The sequence below is a fragment of the Vipera ursinii genome (genome assembly GCF_947247035.1).
Source record: "Vipera ursinii genome assembly, chromosome: 1".
Lineage (NCBI taxonomy): Eukaryota > Metazoa > Chordata > Lepidosauria > Squamata > Viperidae > Vipera > Vipera ursinii.
Window position 1 is genome coordinate 358,656,732 of NC_139512.1, and position 26,552 is coordinate 358,683,283.

At 53.3% G+C, this 26,552-nt stretch overlaps 1 protein-coding gene across 1 annotated transcript; it reads left to right on the top strand.

Moving 5' to 3' along the window:
- The first annotated feature begins 5,085 nt into the window (after nucleotides 1-5,085).
- FAM222B (family with sequence similarity 222 member B) lies at nucleotides 5,086-17,910 on the top strand. Its single transcript, XM_083379747.1, has 3 exons — nucleotides 5,086-5,179; nucleotides 13,266-13,390; nucleotides 16,311-17,910. The coding sequence occupies exons 2-3, from the start codon at nucleotides 13,309-13,311 to the stop codon at nucleotides 17,831-17,833; spliced, it is 1,605 nt and encodes a 534-aa protein (XP_083235873.1). The 5' UTR covers nucleotides 5,086-5,179; nucleotides 13,266-13,308; the 3' UTR covers nucleotides 17,834-17,910.
- The last annotated feature ends 8,642 nt before the right edge of the window (nucleotides 17,911-26,552 follow it).

A 26,552-nucleotide genomic window follows, 5' to 3' on the forward strand; every position in this document is an offset into this window, starting at 1 on the left:
AAAAGGGGTCAGATGGGACGCTGCGACCGTCGTAAATATGAGTCAGCTGCTGAGCGTCTGAATTTTGATCATGTGACTGCCCACAATCATTCAAAAAACGTTTGTGAGTCGCTGCTAACTGGATGGTCATTAAAACAAACGGTTCTGAGATTGTGAGGCTTGTTGTGACCCAGGACTAGGGGTCAGGGCTGGCTGGCCCTGCAGCCAGAGTAACCCCAGCCTCGCTCCTTAAAAGCAGGGGTCTGCAACCTTGACCGCTTTAAGACTTGTGGACTTCAGCTCCCAGAATTCCTCAGCCAGCTAGGGAGCTGAAGTCTTAAAGCGGTCAAGGTTGCAGAAGTCTTAAAGCGGTCAAGGTTGCAGACCCCTGCCTTAAAGCCGACACTGAATAATTGTTAATTATTGTTATTCAAATTATTGCAATTTTCAGGGTGGCTGACCCACCTGGAGCTGCCTTCCCCAGAGCCCCTGGTCCGCCTCAGGGGTCTTTCGGACCCAGAGAGGGTGGAATCTGCTGAGGACAGAGCTGGCTGGATTTAGCCCATCTTGGGCAGGCAGGAAATCTTTTCCCAACTTAGGAGGAAACCGCTTCTGCCGGGTCAGCTGCCCCAAAGCGAGGGGCCTTGGGGAGCCACTCCTGCTGCCTTCCAGGCCTCTAGGTTGGAGCGAATACAACAGGGGTCCCCAACCCCCTGGTCCGTGGACCGGTACAGGGCTGCGGCATGCCAGCAACCGGTCTGCGCAAACAAACAAACAGCCCCATCCCTGGGATGCAGGCACCTTCCGGTCCGCGGAAAAAGCTCTCTCCACGGAACCGGTCCCTGGTGCCCAAAAGGTTGGGGGGCCTCTGGAATAGAAAACGCTGAATGCCCTCCACCAGGGGGTCTTCCAACTTGGCCCTTTGGTGACTTGTGAACTTCAATTCCCAGAATTCCTCAGCCAGATACGTGTGCCCGGCTGTGGAATTCTGGGAGTTGAAGTTCACAAGTCACCAAAGGGCCAAGTTGGAAGGCCCCTGCACTCAACAGGTTTTCACTGCCGTGGTAACTCCGAACAAGTCACTAAGTGAGTTGTTGTAAGTCGAGGACTACCTGTACTTTGTCGCTTTTTTCCTTTTTGCGTGTGGGTGTGTTCATCAAGTTTTTGACACCTTGACTGGTGGTATTCAGATGTTGCCAAATGGGTGAAAAGGTTGAAAAGCCCTGGATTAGGTGACACAACACCCTGGTGAGGCTGCTTCCCCCCCCAGGCCATTTTGAGACCCCTGCCTGGCAGTGTCTCTTGGAGAAAATAGCAAGCTAAGATTACCAGGCATCAGCAATCTAACCTTGGGCCCAGTGGGGTGGCCCCTAGATGGCTTCTGTTCCCATCGTCCACTGCCTGAGGGGCTGCCAGGTGTGGAAAAACAGCAGAGATAACTTGGGACTACAAGCACGGGGGGGGGCTTTTGCTTTGGAAGATTTGAGGTCTGGGGAACAGCCCATCAGGCTGCTACAGGGAAGACTTGCAAACCCTTTTAAAAATGGCTCTTGCTTAACCTTGATAAGAGGTTAACCTTAGCTTCAGCTGGGTCCTCCCCAGGATTCCCACATCATCATAGCCAAAACATCTGCAGTTTGCAGTTTGGACGCTCGTGCAGTAAATTAATTAGGGTAATAAAGGTGGGCAGTTTGGAGAGAGAGAGGGGATGGATGGGTGGTTGGATGGAGATAGATTAGGTAGATAGATAGATAGATGGATGGATGGATGGATGGGCGGGCAGGCAGGCAGGCAGGTAGGCAGATATAGACAGGGAGTTAGGGAGATAAGAGAATAATTTAATTTAATTTATTAATATTTCTATACCGCCCTTCTCCCGAAGGACTCAGGGCGGTGTACAGGGAATAGAAAGATGATAAGAGAATAGATGAGAGATAATGGATAGATGACACAGATAAGAGCTAGAGAGATGATAGATGACAGGTAGCTAGATGATAGATAAGACAGAATAGATGAATGGATAAATGATGATAGATTGATGTGATATAGATGATAGATATGATAGATAGATGATAAATATAAATATGTTAGATACAATAATCCCCTTCATGGATTACTGCCTTGTCGTGGCGAAGGGGCTTGCATAATTCAATGAAGCTATGAGCTATGCCGTGCAGGGCCACCCAAGACGGAAAGGTCATAGCAGAGAGTTCTGACAAAATGTGATCCACTGGAGAAGGAAATGGCAAACCACTCCAGTATCTTTGCCACGAAAACCTCATGGACAGTACCAAAAGGAAAAAAAAAAGATAAATAAACCTCAAAGGCAATAAATAATATAAATGATAGATATGACAAATACGATAGATAGATAATGATAGATAGATTTATAGACAGTTTCATCTGGCTAAATTCACCAAGGAATCCCGGCAGTTCCTGACTTCCAGCCATTTGTGTAGCAACTGAAACAGTGTGACTTGTCTGTCCTCGCAGTTGCAGCCTTTGCACCAAGTCGCGTGACTGAAATTCAGGCGCTTGGCAGCTGGCATATATTTACAACGGTTGAGGTGTCCTGGGGTCCCATGATCGCCATTTGTGGCTTCCTTAGCTGGCTTTTGATAATCAAAGTCAGGGGTCTTCCAACTTGGCCCTTTGATGACCTGTGGACTTCAACTCCCAGAATCCCTCAGCCTGGCTGAGTGAAAGTCCGCAGGTCATCAAAGGGCTGAGTTGGAAGACCCCCTGATCAAGGTCCATAGGGAGAACTCGATTCATTTAACAACTGTCCCGAAAGGTCGTAAAATTTTAGCTGCCTTGCTTCTGGCTTCAGTTGTGGTTATAAACCGAGGACCACCTGTATAACCGTCATGGTTGAATAACCCACAGGAGGCTAGGTTCTAGGAACCAGCTGAGATGTAAATCTATGGTTTACAAACCCAGGATGGCTTATTGCAACTGAGGAGTCCAGGAATCTGCCTAACGCAGCTGTTGGTGTTGATTGGCAGCAGCTGTTCCCCCTCCTTGATCTCAAGAGTGTTCTGCTTTAAGTGTCGCAATACAACTAGACCTTGTTGCCCAATTCTCCTGCCAGTAAGTGGAAAAGAACAGTTAATAGTTAACTGGCAACTGGTTGACCTTCACAAGGGCCGCCTTCTCTGGGAAGCCAGATTGGAACAAAGTACTTATTCGATTCACACTGGGGGCCACATAGCTAAATCTCAAAGGCAAATAAAGCTCAGAACTGGATTTGGCTAGCCCAGGGGTAGGCAACCTTGGCTCTTTTACGACTGGTGGACTTCAACTCCCAGAATTCCTCAGCCAGCATGGCTCAGCATGGAAACCTCTCCCTTTCTCCTCAGCATGGCTGGCTCAGGAATTCTGGAAGTTGAAGTCCACCAGTCGTAAAAGAGCCGAGGTTGCCTACCCCTGGGCTAGTCTAAAGAAAAGAACAAATAGGGGAGACATGATAGCTGTATTCCAGTATTTGAGGGGCTGCCACAAGGAAGAGGGGGGTCACGTTATTCACCAAACCACCGGAGGGCAGGACAAGAAACAGTGGTTGGAAACTGATCAAGGAGAGAAGCAACCTGGAATTACGGAGAAACTTCCTGACAGTGAGGACAATTAACCGGTGGAACAGAAGCGGTGAATGCTCCAACACTGCAAGTTTTAAGAAGAGGCTAGCTAGACAGTCCCTTGTCTGAGATGGTGTAGGTCAGGTGTCAGCAACCTGAAACAGTGAAAGAGCCACTCGGAACCGGTTCCCTCACAAAAGGAAAAACTGGGAGCCGCAAAAATTGTGTGCACATGCACGTACATGCGCGCATGCGCAGAACAGGGTTTGACTGAAGAGTGGAGCCAAGGCGAGATATGCACCTACCCTGCATATTTGAATTGATTGGTTGAACTTTTTTAGTCCCACTTTTTTTTTTTTTTTTTTTTGGACTGCACATGGCAGAAGACGGAGCCGCAGGAGACAGCTGAAAGAGCCGCATGCGGCTCCGGAGCCGCGGGTTGCAGACCTGTGGTGTAGGTTCTCCTGCTTGAGCAGGGGACTGGACTAGAAGACCTCCATGGTCCCTTCCAGCTGTATTCCATTCAATCTCAAGTGCTACACGCATTTATACCTCAAATAAAATATTTCCAGCTCCTGAATGAATTATCTGCTTAGCTTACAGAAAGCTTGGGTATCCTGGAGTAAATCTTAAAAAAGGACGTAGTAGGGGAAAGGTTAGTTTTGTTTAGTGGAAAAGAATTGGATTCCGTAGAAAGGCCTTTAAAAAATTTAAAACTGATTTCACTTTTTTCCCCTCTTTTTCTAAGTTTTCACCTTTAAAATCAAAGTGGTTGGGGGAGAAAAACCCTACAGAAAAAAAGATGTATTCTTTCAGGCAACACAAGAGTCAAGACTCAGGTAGTCCTCGACTTAGGATCACAGTTGAGCTCAAAATTTCTGTTGCTAAATAGACAATTAAATGGGGGGGGTTTTGGCCCGTTTTACGACCCGTCTTGCCATAGCTGTTAAGTGAATCACTGCAGTTAAGCTAATGGCATGGTCGTTAAGTGAATCCGGCTTCCCCTATTGATTTTGCTTGTCAGAAGGTCGCAAGGGCGACACACAAGGACGCTGCAACCGTCATAACTACGAGCAGGTTGCTGCAGCATCTGAATAGCCACATGGGGAAACTGAGGCCCGGCGGGGCTTGAGTGGCGGCCGACGTTGGAAGCGCGGCGAGTCCGGAAGTTCAGAGCGCGGACAAAAGGGCCGCGCCTCTCCGTTTGGAAGCGAGCGGCGCTTCCGGGGGCCCCACGCGCGTGCGCAGACGGAGAAACTCCCCAGCCCCCCCCTCCCCAGGGAAATAAAGCGAGACTCGGACCTTCCGAGCCGCGAGCGCTTCCGGCTGCCGTTCGCCCTCCGAGCCGCGCGGGGGCGCCGGAGCGACGTCAGCGGAGGCGCCCGTCTCTCCTCCCCTCCGCTGCCCGTTGGCCGCCTGGGCCTGCCTTTTCCCCGCCTCCTCCTCCTCCTCGAGGCCGCCGGAAGCGTCGCCGCGCCGCCGCTCTGACCTTCCCCTGGCGGGCCGGGCGTCGCGGCGCGTGCGCAGAAGGGAGCGGCCGAGCCGGCTCTGAGGGGTGACGAGGCGGCGGCCGAGGAGGCGAAGCGGAGCGGCGGCGCCATGAGGGCCGGGCGGGGGCTCCCACGGTGAGCAGGCCGGGGCGACGGGCCCCCTCCCCGGCGCTGGGTGGGGGGGGGGTCGGCCTCAGCTTCCCCCCCCCGCCCCTCCCCTTCGTCCTGTGGGGGAGGGGCGGCGGTCCCCCCCAGGAGCCCCCCGGGAAAGTGGGGCAGGGGCTCTTCGCCCCCTCTTTGCGGGAGGGGGAGGATGCAGGCCTGGAGGGCGAGGCGGGAGGGGAGGGGCTCGGGGCGTCCTTCCTGGGGGGGTCTTTGGCCAGGATAAAGCCTTGATTCCCCCTCCCCCACTTCACGATCAGCACCAAAGCCAATCTCTCCCCTCCCCGCAGGGTCTTTCCTGGCCCTATTGTGGGGGGGGGGCAGCAATGGGGTCCCTCCCACCGTTGCTGCTGCTGCTGCTGCTGCTTCCCGGGCCCGAAGAAAACCTGGCGGGGGGCTTTGATCCGCCCCCCAGTTCGGGATCAGCAGCCCAAACCTTAACCCCCCTCCCCCCCCTTATCTGGCTTATTGGGCGGGTCCCTCCCGGCCCCATTGCGGGGGTGGGGGGGCCTCCCTCCCAGAGCTGCTTCCTCCTGGATCCGGGGGGGGGGTAGGCGAAGGGGTCCCCCAGTTCGGTTTCAGGCCTCAAAAGCTCACCTGCCCCCCTTTATCCCGCAGCTGGGGGGAGGGGTCTCCTTCCCTGGGGTTCCCAATGGGAGGAGGGGGGGGACAAGGGGCTCCTCTTTCCCAGGGCTGCTTCCTCCTGGGTGGGGAGGGGGGGCTCCCAGTTCAGCTTCAGTACCCCGTATGCACCACACACACACACACACACACACACCCATCTGCCTTGTCTTTCTCCCCCGCCCCAAAGGGAAGCCTCTGGCCCGGGGCCTGCACCTCCCCAGGCCTCCTGCAAGCCTGTGGATTTGGGAAAGCTCCCCGGGGCAGTCTCTGTGCCTGGCTTGAAAAGCCAGTTCCCACCATTTCCTCCCCGGCCCGGCCCTGGGCTGAGCTGCGGCCTCTCCCTTCCTTGGAGAATTGGAGTCTGAAATTGGGCTGGATTTCCCCCCACCCTGGGCCTGCCGAAGGCGGAGAAGGCCAGCGCTCAAGCCCTTCCCTAAGACTGTAGGCCGTCCTCAACTCAACTCGGCCGCATTTGAGCCCAAAATGTCCGTTCCCAAACCAGAGGTCAGTTGAATGAATCTCCCCCCCCACACACACACACACACTTTACAACCTTTCTTTTCCACGGTTGTTGAGTGAATCCCTGCAGTTGTTAAAGTTAGCAACGTGGGCTGTTAAGCGAATCTGGCTGGTCGCAAAACGGGATCGCCTGACTCTGCGACCGTCCTAAATATGAGTCAGCTGCCCAGCGTCTGGATTTTGATCACATGACCGCGTGGGGATGCTGCAAAGGTCATAATTGTGCAAAGAGGCCCCTATTTTCAGCGCTGTTGTCACTTCGGTCCCTAAACGAATGGTTGTAAGTTGAGGACTACTTGGAGAAGAGGGTCTTCCCCTGAGGACCCTCTTCACGGGAGAGGCTGGGAGCCCAGAGTGCAGGACGGCTGTGCAAAGCTTGGGCCTCTTGAAGCAGAGAATGCAGGCAGCTTCTCGCTCTCAGGAACGGTTGGCCCGTCTGTACTTTGGTTTTTTTATTTTATTTTGGGGTACGTTCAAGTGGGCATTGACTTGTGGCAACTGCCTGAAGTCCTTTTCCCTGCCAAATTCTTTCTTTTTTAAGCAAGATTTGTTAGGCTGGACTTTACCACCAAGAGGTGGGACTGGGCACATTGTCAGAGGAAGGGCATCATGTACCATGAAAAATCCTTTCCTTGATAACGGTTGCACGAGAGGAACTGGCGAGTCACCTGATCTCAGTGGGGCAGCTTTTCTTAAATCGGCAAAAGCCGGAAGTAAAATGGATGATCCTGGCTTGCATAGGATAGCGCCAACCCTGGGTTTCCCTCTGTAACTAACTTGAGTTGGCTGCATTGCTATCCAGTTCCAAATTAAGTCAAGACTGACTTGGGTCACCCCTCGGGGGAGACTGGAGCCTCTGTGAGCAAAGTACAGGTTTTTTTTATTTCTTGGCTGCCTAAACCGAGCAAAATAGCAAATTTGGGAGGGTCCTTAGAGGTCTTCAACCCCCTGTTCGAGCAGGAGACCCAGGGGTAGGCAACCTCGGCTCTTTTTTGACTCATGGACCTCAACTCCCAGAATTCCTGAGCCAGCCATGCTGAGGGGAAAGGGAGAGGTTTCCAAGCTGAGCCAGGCTGGCTCAGGAATTCTGGGAGTTGAAGTCCATGAGTCATAAAAGAGCCGAGGTTGCCTACCCCTGCCCTAGATCACAGGTCTGCAACCCGCGGCTCCGGAGCCGCATGCGGCTCTTTCAGCCGTCTCCTGCGGCTCCCAGTCCTCTGCCATGTGCAGTCCAAAAAAAAAGGGACTAAAAAATTTCAACCAATCAATTCAAATATGCAGGGTAGGTGCATATCTCACCTTGGCTCCACTCTTCAGTCAAACCCTGTTCTGCGCATGTGTGCATGTACGCCCATGCGCACACAATTTTTGTGGCTCCCAGTTTTTCCTTTTGTGAGGGAACCGGTTCCGAGTGGCTCTTTCACTGTTTCAGGTTGCTGACCCCTGTCCTAGACCATTTCAGACAAATCTCTTCTTGAAAACCTCCAGTGATGGGAGCACCCACAACGTCTGGTGGCAGGCTGTTCCCCTGCTTAATTGTCCTCTCGGGGAAATTTCTTCTTAGTTCCAGGTTGCTTCTCTCCTGGATCAGTTTCCATCTCTCCTCACTTCTCTTCCTGCCTTCAGGGGCTTTGGAGAATAGGTGGAGAAACACCACCCCCCTCTTCTCTGTGGCAGCCCCCCCCCAAATATTGGAATGCTGCTATCATGTGTTTCTCTCCCTCCCCCCCCTCCTTTTCATTAAGAGAAAGCTGATTTCCTAATTTCAGCGATTCATCCTGCAAAATGGAGGAAGGTACCACCCCCCCCCCTCTCTCCAGCCCAGTCCACAGCGTTATCTCTCCGTTTGATTAGTTTGATCTTCCGGGCCTGGGAAGTCATTTCTAATTCTTAGCTACAGGAGCGGAGACTTAAAACCTCCGCTCTGCCTGGCAACGTGATGCGTCATCTCCAGCCTTTGCAGTCTCTCCCAGGCCTTGTTCCAACGACGGTCTGGCTCCCAGGCCTGTTGTAAATTTCAAGCCAGAATTAGCTGAAGGAGAAACATCTGTAGGTCAAACCAGGGTTTACAAAGCACATACATACAAGCAGTCCTGGACTTCACCCCCAGAACTGGGCCCAAAACTTCTCTTACGAAGAGAGACAGTTGTTAAAGTGAGTTTCGTCCCGTTTTATGACCTTTCTTGCCATAGTTGTTAACTGAATCGCTGCAGTTGTTAAGGTCGTCACAGGGTTGCTAAGTGAATCTGGCTTCTCCCTCATCGTAAATGTGAGTCAGCTCCAAACGTCCCAGTTTCGATCACGTGACCATGGGGTGTGTGTCCTACAGTGGTCGTAAGTGTGAAACACGGTCATGACTCGCTTTTTTCAGTGAGGTGGTGGCTTCCGAATGTTCGCTAAACAAAAGGCTGTATGTCGAGGACGTCCTGGGGGACAAGCAGAGTGCAATCATCTGGAGCTGCCATGATTTTTTTTTTAATCCGGGGGGGGGGGTTTGTTCGTATCTCTCGGTGCTTTTTCTTCTGTTTTCAGGAATTATTTTCAAGCTCCAGAACTGGAGAGGATAATTGACTTAATCCAAATTAAGGCCTCCTCATTCCCTTCTTAGGAGTTGGTAGCAGATCACGTGATAGACGAATAACAACAGTCGGAAGGGACCTTGGAGGTCTTCTAGCCCAACCCCCCACCCCTTCCCTCCTCCGGCAGGAGACCCTATACAGGTAGTCCTCGGCTTACAACAGCTCATTTCGTGACCGTTCAAAGTTACAACAACACTCAAAAAAGGGACTGACGACCGTTTTTCACATTTACGACCGTCGCAGTGTCCTGGGGACAAGTGATCTCCTTTTGCGACCACCTGACAAGCAGTCAACGGGGGACACCAGATTTGCTTAACAACCGTGTGGCTAACTGAACAGCTGTAGTGACTCACTTAGGGACCGTGGCAAGGAAGGTCGTAAGGTTTGGGGCTCAGTTGTGGTCATAACTGGAGGACCACCTGTACTATTTCAGATAAGTGATCAAGATGGACAAAGGGACATCTGGCCTGGGTGCTTCACACACCACCCTGGCTGCAATTGGTGGCTCAGGATGTTTTTTGGAGTAGTCGACAAAGCAACAAGAAACTTTCCTAAGCACCCAGGGGAAATTATGGGATGCGGGCAAAACGGGTCTCTCTGCTCTCTTCCGATTCCCTCCGTGGGTTACGACGATTCAGTCTCTTCGGTCCTGGAAATCACACACACACAGAGAGTTAACGTTGCTCGATGAGAATTTTACGTGAATCGAGCTGTGCCCCCTTTTTACGACTTTCCGCAGTTGTTAAGTGAGTCACTGCGGCCCTCAAGTTAGGGCACACGGTTGCTATGCGAGTCTGCTTTCCCGGTTGCCTTTGCTTATCCGAAGGTCACAAAAGGGGATCCGCGCTGCGACCGTCATAAATACGAGCCGGTTGCCACCTGTCTGAATTTAAATCATGTGACCGCGGGGACGCTGCAGCGGGTCCTACCTGTGAGAAATGGTCACTTATTTCAGTGCCGTTGTAACTTTGAGCGGTCGCTAAATGAACCGCTAAGGACCGACTGTGCTGGGAGCCGAGTGAGGTTTTTATAATGTTGTGTTTCATCGGGCTGATCAGGAATGCTTGCTTGGTTCCTTTTGCAGCCTAATTTTTATACAGATTTACGCTCCAGACTCTTAACTATGGTTGAAGAGGCTTCGTTCTCAGTATCAATGCATTTTCCTTAAAATGTTCAGGATCACTTCCACTCTGTGCAGAGTTACTCTAAAGCTTGTTAACGTTTTTTTTAACGACCCTTGCAATTCTCCGATTCGGTCTTGGTTAATGTGCAGTTTGTGGTTTCAGAGTGTGCAATGTATTAATGAAGCAGACTGATTTGATGGCAGCATTATATAATTTACAAATTAAAAATGCAATCTGGCAAGCAGAACGTGGCGGTATAAGGTGATTCTCTGTATCTTACTAAAAAAAAATAAGTCTAGTTTTGTGCAAGTATTCTCTTGCAGGTTTGAGAGGAAAAAAAACCTTAAAATGAACGTCAAAAGAATATTTTTCTGTGTAATAACAGCAATGAGGAAGAGCTTACAAGAATGACTTGGGGTTTATCTGGACCAGATAAATGTCGATAAATCAGCCAAGGTTAAAATGAGAAATAAAACACATTTATTTTATTTTACGCCTAATTTACGTGCTCAGTGTTGTATGTCCATAGTTCGAAGGTGCTTCTAACACAAATAAATAAAAGTTTAAGTTTAAAAGCTTGCGCTCCTGACTAGCAAACTCTAATTTCTAATATAGGGTGAAAAGGAAAACTATAGCAACAAACCTTTGCCCCATTTGTGAATTTAAGGGTATTCTGGAATGGATTGGGATGAAATGGAATAGAATAGAACGGAATGTAGAATAGAATATAGAATATAACAGAAAATAGAATAAAATAGAGAATAGAATAGAATGCAGAATAGAATTCAAAATAAATAGAATATAGAATATAAAATAGAATTCAGAATGAATAGAATATGGAATAGAAAAGAATGTAGAATAGAATTCAGAATGAATAGAAGGGAGTAGAATATATAATAGAATATAGAGTATGAAATAGAATTCAGAATGAATAGAAGGGAGTAGAATATAGAATATGAAATAGAATTCAGAATGAATAGAATGGAGTAGAATATAGAATATGAAATAGATTTCAGAATGAATAGAATATAGAACAGAATTCAAAAATGAATAGAATAGAATATACAATAGAATTCAGAATGAATAGAATAGAATATGGAATAGAATAGAGAATAGAATAGAATAGAACTACAGAATAGAATAACAGTTGGAAGGGACCTTGGAGGTCATCTAGTCCAGCCCCCCGCTCAAGCAGGAGAACCTCTACCATTTCAGACAAATGGCCGTCCAGCCTCCTCTTAAAGGTCTCCAGGGATGGAGCGCCCACGATTTCTGGTGGCAAGCTGCTCCACTGGGTGATTGTCCTCACTGTCAGGAAGTGTCAATTCCTAATTCGGTGTAAATTAAACAACTAGCGGTTGAGGCACCAGACTAGAAAGCAGGAGATCGCGAGTTCTAGTCCCGCCTTAGGAATGAGAAAAGTGAGTGAGGGCCGTTTCTCACACTTTAACTTTGCATTCTCCTTCCTGCCTTGCATGCCAAGGATTGGGTCCCTCCCCCCACCCTGGGAAGCCCCCAGATGGCACTGAGGGAACAGGGATTACAGGTAGTCTTCAACTTACGACCGTTTCTTTAATGACCGTTTAAAGTTGCAATGGCACTGAAAAAGGTGACTTACGGTTATCTTTCGCACTTACAACTGTGGCAGCATCCCCAGAGACACGTGATCAAAATTCAGACACTTGGTGACCAGTTCCTGTTTATGACGGTCACGTGACCCCGGGTCACGTGACTCCCTTTTCTGCCTTCCCCAAAGTCAATGGGGAAGCCAGATTCACTTAACGACCGTGTTGCTGATTTAACAAAGGCAGCGATTCACTTGACGATTGTGGCAAGAAAACTCCTTAAAATGTCGCTTAAGAAACGTCTCGCTTAACAACAGGAATTTTGGGCTCGGTGGTGGCCGTGAGTTGAGGACTACCTGCACCGGTAGTCTTCAACTTGCAACTGTTCATTTAGCGACCGTTTGAAATTACAGCTGCTCCGCAAACAGCGATTTATGACTTTCCCAGGGTTAAAACTGTTGCAGCATCCCCAAGGTCACAGAATCAAAATTTGGATACTTGGAAACTGGCATGTACTGTTCCAGAGCCCCAGGGTCCTTTTGACAAGCAGAGTCAGTTGAGAAGCCAGATCCACTTAACAACTGTGGCGAGAAGAAAGGTCGTAAAATGGAGCAAAACTCACAGCCCACATCTCACTTGGTAACCAAAATTCAAGGGCCTTGGTGGAGCAGTGGGCTGATGCCTCCTTAAGTAACACCAGCTGCCTGCAATTAGTGCAGGTTCGAGTCCCACCAGGCTCCAGGTTGACTCAGCCTTCCATCCTTCTGAGGTAGGTAAAATGAGGACCCAGATTGTTGGGGGCAATTAAGCTGACTTTGTAATAATGCCGCTTGGGGTGTGTGTGAAAGCCCTAACAAGCAGGCATATACATAGAATGAAGGCTACTGCTAAGCTTGTAAGCTGCCCTGAGTCTTCGGAGAAGGGCGGGATATAAATGGGATTTTTTTAAAAAAAAAATTGGCGCCTGATCGCAGTTGTAACCCGCCATCTACCGCAGGTGTCGGAACTTTGAACCTGGATCACTACTGCCTTTTTTTTTTTTTTTTTGGTCTGTCGTAACTGAACGATTGCTGAGCAACCGGTCATAAGCCGAGGACTCCCTGCGCTGAAGTGTAGAGACCCAACAAAATAATAAATACAGATAGTCCTTGCATTATGATCCATGAGCCCAACATTTCTCTCGCTAAGAGAAACATTTGTTAAGCGAGCTTTGCCCCACTTTACGATCTTTCTTGCCACAGTTGTTAAGCGAATCACTGCTGTTAAGTTAGTTACACGGTTGTTAAGTGAATCCGGTTGGTGAGTTTGCTTGCCGGAAGGTTTCAAAAGGTGATCACCTGACACCCCCGCCCCCCAGGAACGCAGCGACTGTCGTAAACGGGAGTCGGTTGCCGAGCGTTTGAATTTTGGCCACGTGACCACGGGGATCCTACAGCGGTCATAAGTGTGAAACCAACCCTAAGTCGTTTTCTTTAGTGCTGTCGTAACTTCAAACGGTCACCAAACGTTGCAAGTTGTAAGTCGAGGTATAAACATTTCCGACCGTGCCCGTCTTTGATCTCGGGATTGCCAGGAGCCCTTCAGCTTGATCTGGGGGACCCCGTGAGTCTCCCCTGACCCCGTGAGTCTCCCCTGTCTTCCCTTGCAGTGCGCAGAGGACTCCGGAGCCCATGTGCTGACCGCCGCGTGCCATGCTGGCCTGCCTCCCAGGACGAGGCGACCTCTCCTTCCAGCTGCTTCCTTACCCGCAGATGAACACTGGGCTTCAGAAATGTGAGTCTCGGCCTGCCGCTTGACCGCACGCCCAGGGGATGGCCGGGGGGGGGAGAAGCTAAACCCGGGTGGTCAAGGGCGGAACCAGCCCTCCAGCGGGTCTGGCGCCCTTTTGGGGGGCGAGGGGTTTGCTTGGCTCCCCCAAAGCGATCCAAGAAAGGGGTCAGGGCTGCAAAACGAGGCCTCGAACCAGCGTTTCTCCACCTTGGCTGCGTGAAGACGGCTGGACTTCAACACCCAGGATTCCCCCCGTTCAAAGGAAACCGGGAAGCCAGCCAGCTGGAGCATTGTGGGAGTTGTAGTCCACCCGTCTCCAAGTGGCCAAAGAAACACAGATGTAACATCTGTACCAGGCCACGAGTCTGGTTGGGGTGGGTTGGGGGGCGGTAATACAACGACCCATCAGTTCAAATAGCTGTGCTGGCTGGGGGATTCTGGGAGTTGAAGTCCACCTGTCTTCAAGCGGCCACGGTTGAGAAACCCTGGGTCAGAGGCCCTCCGTGGTCCCTGCGTCCCTGCCAATCTTCTCCAATTTTATTTTTATTTATTTTTTTACATGCCGGTGGCTAAACGTCACAAGGAGGGGAGGGTCAGCAAGGAAGACGTGCCGCTTCGGGGTTACGCCAGCATGTCATTCCCCTGGTCAGTCCTAGAAGACCCTCTTCCCTCACGGCAATAGCGGCGGCTCCAGGAAGACTGCTTCTCTCACCAGGACATCCCTGGGAGGCTACACGTAGCGAGTGGTTGCCCGCCAGGCCTGGGCCTGTTTCCTTCCAAGCTGTGCCGGGGTGGGTTGCAGGTAGTCCTCCACTTATGACCACAGTCGGGCCCAACGTTTCTGCGGCGAGACGTCGGTTAAGTGGGCTTTTGCCCCATTCTGTGACCTTTCTTTCCATAGTTACTAAGTGAATTGCTGCGGTTGATAAGTCAGTAAGTGAATCTGGCTTCCCCCGCTGGCTTTGCTTGTCCGAAGGTCATAAAAGGGGGGGTCAACGTGACCCCGGGACACTGCGACCGTCCTAAATAGGAGTCAGTTGCCGAGCGTCTGAATTTTGATCACACGACCGTGCGGGTGCTGCTACAACGGTCGTAGGTGTGACAAACGGTCGCGCGTTGCCTTTTTCTTTTTTAGTGCCATTGTAACTTCAAAACGGTCGCTAAATGAATGGCCATAAGTCAAGGGCCGCCGATAAATGTTTCGGTTTGTGCCCGTCGGGATGCTGCAAAGGTCGCAACTATGGAAAACCGCTATAAGTTGTATTTTTCAGTGCCGTCTTAACTAGGAACGGTCGCTAAACGACGTGTTGTAAGTCGAGAACTGCTTATGTTTTGATCTCCCCTTTATAGCCAGTTTGGTTAGTCCAGATGCAGCTCCCAGCCCCCCCTTTGTCTGCTAGTCAGGGAGGCTGCCCTGGACCTTCTGCTTCTCCCCACAACAGTCCAGATGTGGGAAAGGAACTTTTTTGGGGGGGGGGCTAAGAAAGTCCAGCAAAGAGTTGATTTTTCCTTGTCTTTTATTGGCCTGAGCTCCAAGGCCATCAGGCCATCATCCCCAGCGTGGCTGGGGGTGACATCTGGGCCTGGACTGGGGCTTCCCAATCTGGAGATGGCCTCGTGCCCCACAGAGACCCCCCCCACCGGACATTTTCTGCAGGGCAGCCTCGGCAGAGATTAAAATCCGGCTACAAATAATCCTTGACTTACTGAGACCAAAATGTCTGTTGCTGGACAGGACGGTGGCTTTGTCCCGTTTTACAACCTACCTTGTCACCGTTGTTAAGGGAATCGTTGCAGTTGTCAAGTTAGTAACCTGGTTGTTAAGTGAATCTGGCTCCCTCCCCCCATTGACTTTGCTTGTCAGAAGGTCTCGAAAGGGGATCATGTCACACACACACACACACACGGGGACGCTGCGACCGTCGTAAATACGAGCCCGTGGCCAAATGTCCAAATTTTGATCCCATGAGCATGAGGATGCTGCCATGGTCATCAGTGTGAAAAATGACCGTAATTCCCTTTTTCCACTGCTGTTGTAACTTCAGTCACTAAGCGAACGGTCGTAAGTTGAGGACTACCTGTATTCATGTTATCCTGGATGAGGGGAACCTTTGCATTGATTCCAAAACCAGTAGCAGAACTCCTGAAAAGCTGGGCGAAGCAGCGTCTCCTTTTAATTTTGGGGGCACGCTTCCTCGGTTCAGGAAGGGGGTTCAAGGAAAGGGGTCCGTCTTTTTCTGGGGACCAACAGCTGCATTAATAGCAGCAGCGCTTAGACATATATGCCGCTTCCCACTGCTTTGCAGCCCCCTCTAAGCGATTGACAGCCTGTTGCCCCGACCATCTGGAGCCTCATTTTACCGACCTCGGAAGGCTGAGTCAATTTCGAACCGGTTGGGATCGAACTTCCCGGCTGTGGGCAGAGTCAGTTTGCAATGCTGCCTTCTAACCTCGGCCAGCTTGTTTTTCAAAAAGAAAGAACAAAACCCATTTGAGCCTCTGCTGGATTTGCAGCCACTTCAGGCTATCCGGAGGGCCACGGAGGAGGTGGCGCCCGAGCGGGAGTCCCAAGGGTACGGGCAGAACATCGAGAGGCTACGAGTGGGACTCCACCGATGCCCATCCGAAACAAATGGAGCTCCGGTCGTGCCACTGTGGCTGTCTTTTTTTCTTTCTTTTGTTTAAACGACACCTGTATTGGGCGAGTTCCCCCCCCCCCACGAGCCCTCCCCCCCCCCCCCGTCTTTCGAGCTCAGCCCCGCGCAGTTCGGAGGTTCTGAAGAGACAACGCTGACTGCTCGCTCAGTCGGTGTTGATGGCTTCTCTCTCTTTCTCTCGTTCTCTTTCTCTCTCTCTCTCGCTCTCCCTTTCTCTCCATGCTCTGTCTCTCTGACTTTCTCTTCCCCCCCCCTTCCCCAACCAGGGGACACTCCACAGAAAATGAGAGCCGCACAGCACCCTACTCCAGCAGAGTTGGACGCGTATGCTAAGAAGGTAGCCAACCACCCTCTGACCATCAAAATTTTCCCCAACAGCATCAAGGTCCCTCAGCGGAAACACGTGCGCCGTACTGTGAACGGGCTGGACACTTCTGGGCAGAGGTACAGCCCTTACCCGCCGTCGCAGGCGTCTGTGAAAACAGGCCTCCTGGCCATCGTCCGGTCCCCGGCCAAAGGGGTCATCAAGGACTTTGACGGGAAGCGGACCCGCCTGCTGCCGGAAGCCATGATGAACCCCCCCTCGGCCCCCTACGCGGCACCTAGCACTTTAAGCCACCCCCAGGCTCTGGCTCGCCAGCAGGCCCTCCAGCAGCTCCACTCCCAGGGGGTGCCCCCCGCCCTGCAGCCACCACAGAACGTGGCCCACCCCGGCCTGCTGCCGCCGCAGCACCCCACCAGCCACTTGCCGCAGCCTCCGCCCCCGCCGCTGGCGGGCATGCACCTGGGCAGGAAGATGGCCGACGCCGACGCCCCTCCGAATGTGACCGTCTCTACCTCAACCATCCCGCTCTCCATGGCTGCCACGCTGCAGCAGAGCCAACCGCCAGACCTGAGCAGCATCGTGCACCAGATCAGCCAGTTCTGCCAGGCGCGCACGGGCGCCAGCGCTACCTCAGTCTGCGAGGGACAGATCGCCAACCCCAGCCCCATCAGCCGCAACCTCCTGATCAGCGCCAGCACCCGGGTGTCCGCTCACAACGTCCCCGCGCCCCTGCCTTCCTGCGGCATGGTCAACCCCGGCGACCACGCCACACCGGTCCCGCCTTCCGCCCTGGGGGTGCCGCTGAGCAGCGTGGCCCGCGGCCCTCCTGCCTACCAAAGCGAAATGAAGCAGGTGGCCGCCGCGGCCTGGAACCAGCACCAGCTGGCTCACCTGCAGCAGATGTGCGGCGAGGCCATCGGCCCCGCGGCCCCCATGGGGAAGCCCCCCGGGCGAGAGCTAGCCGGGCAGGGCCTGCCCGGCAAAGGGTCGGGCTACGCCCTGGAGCTGTGCATGGCCCAGCCGTTCGGAGGGAAGGCTGCCCTGGAGAAGCCCGCCCCCTCGCCCCCCATCAACAGCCTGCCCGGCCCGGCCCCCTTCACCAACGGGCACTACTTCCAGGCCCCCCTGTGGAGTAACGTTCTGCCCACGCCCGACAGCGACGGCTCGGGCTCCCAGGACCTGGCTCTGCCCTTCCACAGGGGCGGAGGAGGAGGAGCGGGCGGACTGCAGACGATGGGGGCAGCCGCCCTGGAGTGCACGGCTGCCCCCCACTGCCGAGCCGGGACAGGGCCCCCCGGCCCGGGCAGCGTGATGCCACCAATGGAGTATCCGGACTTCCACCGGTCCTGCCTACACGAGCCGGGCGGGGCCCCATTGAGCAAAGCCGCCCGCACCTCTGTGAACCGAGGCCGGGGCCCCGGCGAGAGCTGCGCCCTTCACCTCCAGCACCCCGGCTACAGATGAGGAGGGCCGCCGCGGCAGGGGTGACTTTCGCTCGGACAGGGCGAGGACCGTGGGGGGGGGGAGTTTGGGGCTGGCAATCCAGCTGTTTTCTCTTTTTTTTTTTTTTTTTTTTTTTTTTTTTTTTTTTTTTTTTTGAGCTGGCAAACTGCTGTGATCATTCTGGCAAACGGCTGGCACCAGAGGTGAGCCCCCTCCCTTCTGGGTGACCTCCCCCTCCCTCCCCCCCCCTGACTTTCCGGTCTTTGCCAGCCTGTAGCGAATGCAGAATATCCCCTGCCCCCCCTCCCCTGTAGCAGACACACACATACTACACCGGAAGGACAGCCTCTGCAGAGCCTCTAGTTCTGCCCCCTCCTGGCAAGGGGTGGGTGGGGAGCTTGGCTAAAGGGAGGCCCTGGGAGACCCTTAGCCCCCCCTCCAAAGGGCAGATGACCCCAGGAGAGAGAGGGAGGTCCCCACTAGTTGCAACACAGCCCCCCCCCCCATTAAGACAAACTCCTCTTCTCCGCAGCCCACTTGGGATGTCATAGAGGCCTGTCTGTTTTGGCCTCTTTGGGAATCTCGGCCTTTTGTTCCGGGAGGCCGGATTCAGATTGCAACCTTCCCCCCCCCCCTCCTAACCCTGATGCTGTTCCCTAGTTGGGTCACGAAACGTCTGCCAAAAAGAAAGAAAAAACCATAATCCACTGCGCTCAGAGAGAGAACCAAGGGACACCCCCTCCTCTCCTTCCATGCAAGGAGTCCTCGACTTAACGACCACCCGAGGACCCGGCCAGCGTCACTGTTGCCATACCGGTTGGCCGAACGCACCAACGGTGGCCCCGCGCAACGGTCACAAGTGCGGGGGGGGTTTGGATTTTTCCTAATTCGCCTTTCGAACGGTCACTAAGCCGAGGACTGCCTCTCGGCCGTTGGTCCGGCTCTGGGGATGGCCTGTGGGTCTTCCCAGTTTCCTAACGGGGCAGAGCTGGTCCTTTGGGGGAAAAGTGATGCTGGAGTCCCATTTCTCCCCCCCCCCTCCTACACCGTCGCTGATGCCCGCCCCTCTTCCTCCTGCCCCAAAGGAGAGCCCCCTCCCGCCCAAAAAAATGATCACGGTCAAGTTTGGAGTCGAAAAAAGAACCCCAGCAAAACCTCCAACGGCCTTTTCCGAAGCTTTTTTCTCTCTCAACCCAGGGGTCTCCAAACGTGGCCGCTTTTTAAGACTGGTGGACTTCCAACTCCCAGAATTCCCCAGCCAGCTTTGCTGGCTGGGGAATTCTGGGAGTTGAAGTCCACCAGTCTTAAAAAGCGGCCGCGTTTGGAGAGCCAGCTCTTAACGCCGGCCAAAGCAATCACTGTACACGCTTTTAAATTCGGCCACGTACTCTTTCTGTGTGAATGTGACCCGGGATCCGTGGATGTGAGTTAGCACTGGGGGGGGCCAGCCCCTCCCTTCCCCTCCCCTTCCCCGCGGGGGTGGGGGAGATGGGCTACCGACTCAAGCCTTAAGTGGTTGCTCCTCCATTGTTCCTCTTAAGACAAGCATGGGCTGCGCACTAAAGCTGTGGTGGAGACGGAAATAAAGACCCCCAAAGTGCTTTGTGCTGACCCCCTCCCCGTCCCTTTGCACCACCCCCACCCACCACCCCTTTCCCAGAAGGCTATAGAGTCATTTCCGTCCCTTTTAGCGCGAAACCCCCGGAAGCTGGAATCTCCTTCGACGTCCGTCTCCCTTTGCGTTGCCTTAAACGGGGATGCCTGGTTTTCCCACGCCAAAATCCTAATTTATTCTTGTTTCCTGTTCTGTCTCCCCCCCCCTCCTCCTTCCCCAAACGACAAAACTCCCACCAAAACATTCCCTGCACGACCCCAAAAAAAGGGGGGGCTAAATCATCTCTCCTTCCTTCTTCGCTCTACCACGATCCATCGGCACGTTCGCTCCTGGCCACCTGCGGTCACTGCTGAAAGAGTCCAAATTAGTTAATCTAGGAGGGCATTGGACCCCCCCCCACACACACACACACACACCTCCTCTGCTGCTCTGCCCCAGCTTTTGGGTGGGTCCGGGCTATTTAGGTTTTCCTTCCACCTAAAATCGCCCCTTGAATTGAAGCCATGGGGAGCGGAGTTTTAGCCGAGATTAAATAGGCCTTGTATTGGTAAACCAGGGTCCCCTTCTTCCCCACCCCCAGATCTGGGTTCAAGGATGTTGGCATCCCAGCTTTAGGCCACGCCGGGGTTAGTCTGCATCCTTCAAAGCCTGAGACGAAGCGTTCTCCGTCGGTCCAGCTTTTAATCCTGTTTTTTGTCTCTCCCCCCCCCCCTCCAGTAGCTACCTAGGACTTGGTTTCTGGGGCCAGAAGGAGAGTTGCCCTGGCCAGCTCAGGATGGGAGCTGGGCTGTCCTGGTCCCCATGGCCACTGCCCTCTTGCCCCCCCCCCGCTGCTCCTGCCCTGGGAGGCTGGGTCTGCATCCCCCCCCCTGGTCCAGCTGAGGCCTTTACCCGGTGACCCCTTTATGGCAGCGTCTCTCCTCCTCCCGAAGAAGCCGCCCTGTCCTTGGACCGGTGGGTCGCCTTGCAGGGGCCAAGAAGTCTCCCGTCTTCTCCTTTGCACTGAGCCACCCCCAGGCCCGGGTTCAAGGAAGGGAGAAGTGGGGGGGGGCTCCCACTGGGCTGGTTTCAACCCTCCCTGGTCTTCGTTGCTGCTGCTGCTCTCGTGCGTTGGGTTTCCCACCTGGGAGTTTCTCTTCTTCTCACACTGTTTGTATTTTATTTTTTGTCTTCAGGAACAAAAAAAATAACAATAAAAAAAGGTGAAGCCAAAAAAGGAAGCTTTTTAAACTTCTCGCTTATCCTTCGGCACTGCCGGCCCTCTGGACTGGACTGGGTGTGTGTGTGTGTGCAAAGGAGGGAGTTTTGACCCCCCCCCAAAGAGGGGCAGGGGTTGCGTGGAGCAGGACTGCCCGCCTGGTTTAGTTGGGGGTCTGGCTGTCCGTTGTGGGGCGCGAGCAGCAGGGGCAGAGCGGGCAGCCAGGCCCGCTGCTCCTGGATTGGCAGAGGGAGGGTCTGGGGCTCCCCTGGTTGTGCGCCCCTCCCCCCAAGTCTAAAAACGGGGGGGGGGTGACCAAGACTGGCTGCAGGGCGAAGCTAAAACTCCTGGGGGGCTTTTTGACAATGGATCGCGAAAGAGAGTAAAGCTTGCAATATATACTTTATATAAGGTCGTCTGCTTGAGCAGGTGGCTGGACTAGAAGATCTCCAAGGTCCCTTCCAAGTCTGTAAGGAGGCCCCCAGGCAAGATGGGCAGGAGGCAGGTCAGATCAATACAGGCAGTCCTGAAAAATAAATAAAATAAAAAACAAAAAAAAAATACAGGCAGTCCTCAACGACCACACGTGAGCCCCAGATTTCTGTTGCTGAGCAAGACAATTAAGGGAGTTGGCCCCCATTTTGCGACCTTTCTTGCTGCAGTCGTTAATCAAACCGCTGCATTTCTTACGTTAATCACACTAGCTTAAGCGAAGCGGATCCGGCATCTTCCCCCACTGACTTCGCTTGCCAGAAGGGCACAAAAGGGGACCAGGGGACCTCCCCCCCACACACACACACCCAGGATGCTGTGATCGTCATCAACACAAGCAAGTCGCCAAGCACCTGAATTTTGACCAGGTGACCCGTGGGGGATGCTGCAACGGTCGTAAGTGTGAAGGACGGGTCCTAAGTCACTCTTTCCACTGCTGTCGTAACTCCGAAGGGTCACTAAGCAGACCTGTAAGCCGAAGACCACCTGCAACACCACACAGGAGGGAGGCAAGGTGGAGGACGGAGAGCAGAGGCCTTCCCCCAGTCATGACCAGCCTGGAGTCCTCGGTCAGGCCGAAGGAGAGCCCGGCCAAACGGGCTCTGCCCAGATCATCGGAACCAGACCGTCGCATTCTTCCTTGGGCTGCGGACGCCACGTCCCTTTCTCTGAGTTTGCCACGTGGCGTAAACCCAACCCCCACGCGGTTGCTGACTCGGCCACTCACGGGGCAGGGGGTTCGAACTGGGGGCTCTGGGGAGGAGAAATCCAAGCACGCGAAGCCCCAAAGTCAGGGGCAGTCTACCAGAACACCTGGAGCCTGGGAGGTGGTTGTGTGGGGTCTTTCCAGGGATGAATGAGCAGAAGCGGAAGTAACCCAGAGGTGGGTGGTCCTTCCAGGCAGTTGAGTCCAGCAATTTGGGGAGGGGGGGCATTGGATCAAAGTGGGGGGTGGGTTCCTGCCTCTTGCAGAGTCTCTCGAGTTCAAAGAAGCAGCCACAAAGATGACTAGCGACTGGAGGCTAAAACGTCCGAAGAATACTTGCAGCAACTGGGTGTGTCTAATAGAAGGACCGGGGTGACACAAGAGCATCTCCCAATATTTGAGGGGCAGCCACAAAAAAGAGGGTGCGTGTGTGTCAAGTTATTCTCTGAAGCAGCCGAAAGCAGGACAAGAAGCCAGGAACGGAAACTTTATTTATTTTATTATTAGATTTATATACCGCCCTTTCCCGAAGGGTTTACAGGGTATTTTAAAATCAAACCAATACAAAATACAAAAGTTAAAAAACAATTTAAAAAGATTAAATTATCCCTAAAAATAAAAACCCCAATTAAAAACTCTCAGCTTGGGCCGGAAAGCTCAAAGAGCCAGGTCTTCAGGTCCCGGCGAAATGTGCGAAGGTCGGGGGCAGTCCTGAGCTCCAGCTGGTTCCAGAGGGCAGGCGCACCCACCGAGAAGGCCCTCCCCCTGGGAGTCACCCGCCGGCAATCCTTGACCGGCGGCACTCTGAGAAGGCCCTCCCTGTGGGAGCGCACAGGACGAAGGGCGTTTGATGCCGGCAGCAGGTGTTCCCTCAGATATCCCGGACCCATGCCATTTAGGGCTTTATAGGTCATTACCAGCACCTTGAATCTCACCCAGAGGAGAACCGGAAGCCAATGCAGCTCGCAGAGTAGAGGTGTTACATGGGAGTATCGGGAAGCCCCCATCACAACTCGCGTGGCCGCATTCTGCACCAGCTGAAGCCTCCAAGTGGTCCTCAAGGGCAGCCCCATGTAGAGAGCGTTGCAGTAGTCTAAACGTGAGGTCACGAGCGCATGAGTGACCGTGCATAGATCATCCCGGCTTAGATAGGGCCGCAACTGGCGCACCAGGCGAACCTGGGCGAAAGCCCCCCTGGCCACGGCTTCTATCTGGTCTTCAAAATTGAGCCGGGAGTCCAGGAGGACGCCCAAGTGGCGAGCCCTATCAACGGGGGGTAACACCTCACCCCCCTCCCATCGTTAAAGGTGGAATAGTTTGGTTAACCCGAGATGCCGATATGCACTTAAGGAGAGAAGCAAGCTGCAATGAAGGAGAAACTCCCTGACCTGAGAACAATTAACCAGTGGAACAGCTGACCACCAGAAGTTGTGGGTGCTCCATCGCTCCACAGCTGCTTGTCTGCAATGGTGTAGTAGGGTAAGAGTCTCCAACCTTGGGAACTTGCCAACTTCAGCTCCCAGAATTCCCCAGCCAGCAGAGAATTCTGGGAGCCCGGAATGTTGCTTAAAGTTCCAAGTTTGGACACCCACCCCCGGTATAAGGTCTCCTGCTCGACCAGGGGGCTGGACTAGAAGATCTCCAAGGTCCCTTGCAACTCGGTCCTTCTGTATCCTTTGGAAATGCAAGTCCGCATCTGGGCGCAGAGCAGGTGCTGTTTTAGGAAGCTGTTGCCATTCTGTGGTCTGACCACAAGGGGGCGCCCCTGGCCAGCAGACCAGCCCTTTCCCTTCTAAGGGGTCATCTCCAGACAGCCCGAACCCGCCCCCCCTGCCCGGGTGGGCTGGGGGGTCCTTGGCTGGAAACCCCTGGCAGTCTGCAAGTTTATATTGTGATGATTATTTTTAAATTCATTAAATTTCTACAGCCCACCCACCTCACAAGATGCCACTCTGGGCAATGTGCAGCAATTGAACACAACGTGTGAACGAGATCGACAGCCAGTATAAAACCCAGATTTTTTTTTTAAAAAAAAAAAGCTATAAAATTAAAAATATCAGCCCCGGGCAAAGTAGGAGCTCCAGAGCGGTGGGCCTGTCCCCGTTCCCTGGCAGACCCAGGCCGGATGGCACAGCCAGGACTTCGGGGGCTTCGGGTGGGTCAAACGGGTGGGGCGAGTCTGAATTTCAAGAGAGGGGTCCTGCCTCCCCCCCTTTCTCACCCAGGGCCTTGTTAAAGGCAAAGAGGGGGGGCTGCTGGTGGCCTCTGAAATGCGTGGAGGGTTTTGAGGGGTCCCTGGTGGTCTCTGAGCTGGGCGGCTTCCTTGCAGACGTTTCATGACCCAACGAGGGAACCTCCTCGGTGGTGCTGGTGCTGACGAGGTTGCCTCGTTGAGCCACGAAACCGTCTGCAAGGCAACCGCCCAGCTCAGAGAGCACCAAAGACCCCACGGTCCTCCTCCTCCTCCTCCTCCTCCTCCTCCCCTTCCTCCTCCTCTTCAACCCCCTCCCTTCTAGCACTGATGATGTTCTTGTTCCCTGGTTGGGTCATGAAACGTCTGCAAGAAAACCACCAGGCTCGGAGAGCACCAGAGACCCCACAGTTCTCCAGCCCCCTCCCGTTCTTCTCCTCTTCCTCCTTCTCTCCCCTTTCTCCTCTTCCACTCCACAAGCCCCCCTCCCTTCTAGCACTGAAGACGTTCCCTAGTTGGGTCATGAAACGTCTGCAAGGAAACCACCCAGCTCAGAGAGCACCAGGGACCCCACCGTTCTCCTCCTCCTCCTTCTCCTCCTCCTCCTCCTCCCTTCTAGCACTGATGATGTTCCCTAGTTAGGTCATGAAATGTCTGCAAGGAAACCACCCAGCTCACAGAGGACCAAGGACCCCACAATTCTACTACTACTACTACTACTACTACTACTACTACCCACATTCCCCTCCCTTCTAGCATTGATGATGTTTCCTAGTTGGGTCATGAAAGGTCTGCAAGGAAACCACCCAGCTCAGAGAGCACCAAGGACCCCACAATCCTCCTCCTCCTCCTCCTCCTCCTCCTCCTCCTCCTCCTCCTCCTCCTCCTCCTCCTCCTCCTCCTTCTCCTCTTTCTGGCAAACCTCCACCCCCTTCTAGCACTGAAGACGTTCCCTACTTGAGTCATGAAACATCTGCAAGGAAACCACCCAGCTCAGAGAGGATCAAGGACCCCACAATTCTACTACTACTGCTACTACTACTACTACTACTACCCACATTCCCCTCCCTTCTAGCACTGAAGACGTTCCCTACTTGAGTCATGAAACATCTGCAAGGAAACCACCCAGCTCAGAGAGGATCAAGGACCCCACAATTCTACTACTACTACTACTACTACTACTACTACTACTCACATTCCCCTCTCTTCTAGCATTGATAATGTTTCCTAGTTGGGTCATGAAACGTCTGCAAGGAAACAACCAAGTTCAGAGAGGACCAAGGACCCCACAATTCTACTACTACTACTACTACTACTACCCACATTCCCCTCCCTTCTAGCATTGATGATGTTTCCTAGTTGGGTCATGAAACGTCTGCAAGGAAACCACCCAGATCACAGAGGACCAAGGACCCCACAATTCTACTACTACTACTACTACTACTACTACTACTACTACTACCCACATTCCCCTCCCTTCTAGCATTGATGATGTTTCCTAGTTGGGTCATGAAACGTCTGCAAGGAAACCACCCAGCTCAGAGAGCACCAAGGACCCCACAGTCTTCCTCCTCCTCCTTCTCCTCCTCCTCCTCCTCCTCCACCACCATTCATCCCTGAGCTATGAATATTCTCTTTTCTTGGCCGCTGACTGTGTTGGCGCCCGCTTGGCACCCTGGCCGCCTTCCTCGCTCGGCTCCTGGCCAAAACCTGCAAAGCAGCACAAAGGTCTTTTCAGGTAGTGCTCCCTCTGTCCCCACCCCCTTCACACACACACCCCGGCCAACCTGCTTCCTGCCACCTTGTGCAGAACACGTGACTTGCTGAGCCTGGCAGGGCTTCCCCAGAGCGGATGCCAGGAGGAGCAAAGGGAAGCCTGGCATAACACACACACAACCCAACTGGACAGAGAGTCCTTGACTTACGTCCGTTGATTTAAGGACCACTCAAAAGTTAGGAGGGTGGTGAAAGGAAGTGACTTATAACAGGTCCTCACCTTTAGGACCGGCGCAGAGTCCCCGTGATCACGTGATCAAAATCCGGGCGGTTTGCCACCGGCGTGCATTTCCAAGGATTTGCAGCGTCCTGGGGTCACCCGAGCTCCCCAAAAAGCAACACCAATGGAGGAAGCTGGTTTCGCTTAACAACGGCAGGGGAAAAGTCATAAAGTTGGGTGCAAGTCGCTTAACAGCTGTCTCACTTAGCGACAAAAATTCCAGTCCTATCAGCCACAGACTGCTTGTAGTGCCCAGTGGAAAAGGAGATCCGAGCAGCCGGCAAAATGGGCACCTTTTCGGACTCCCCACCCCAGAGTGGACGCTTTTGCCTCTGCTGGCCTTTGGCTGCCTCAATGCCAGGTGCTCCTAGTCCACATGAAGGCCCAGGAGCTGCGCCACAGCATGGCCGCCTTCTGTCACCATTTACAGGTAGTCCTCGTCTTACAACCTCGACTGAGTCCAAAGCCAGGCAGCTGAGAAGCGGCTTTCGTCCCATCTTACGACCTTCCTTGCCACAGACATTAAGTGAATCACCGCAGTC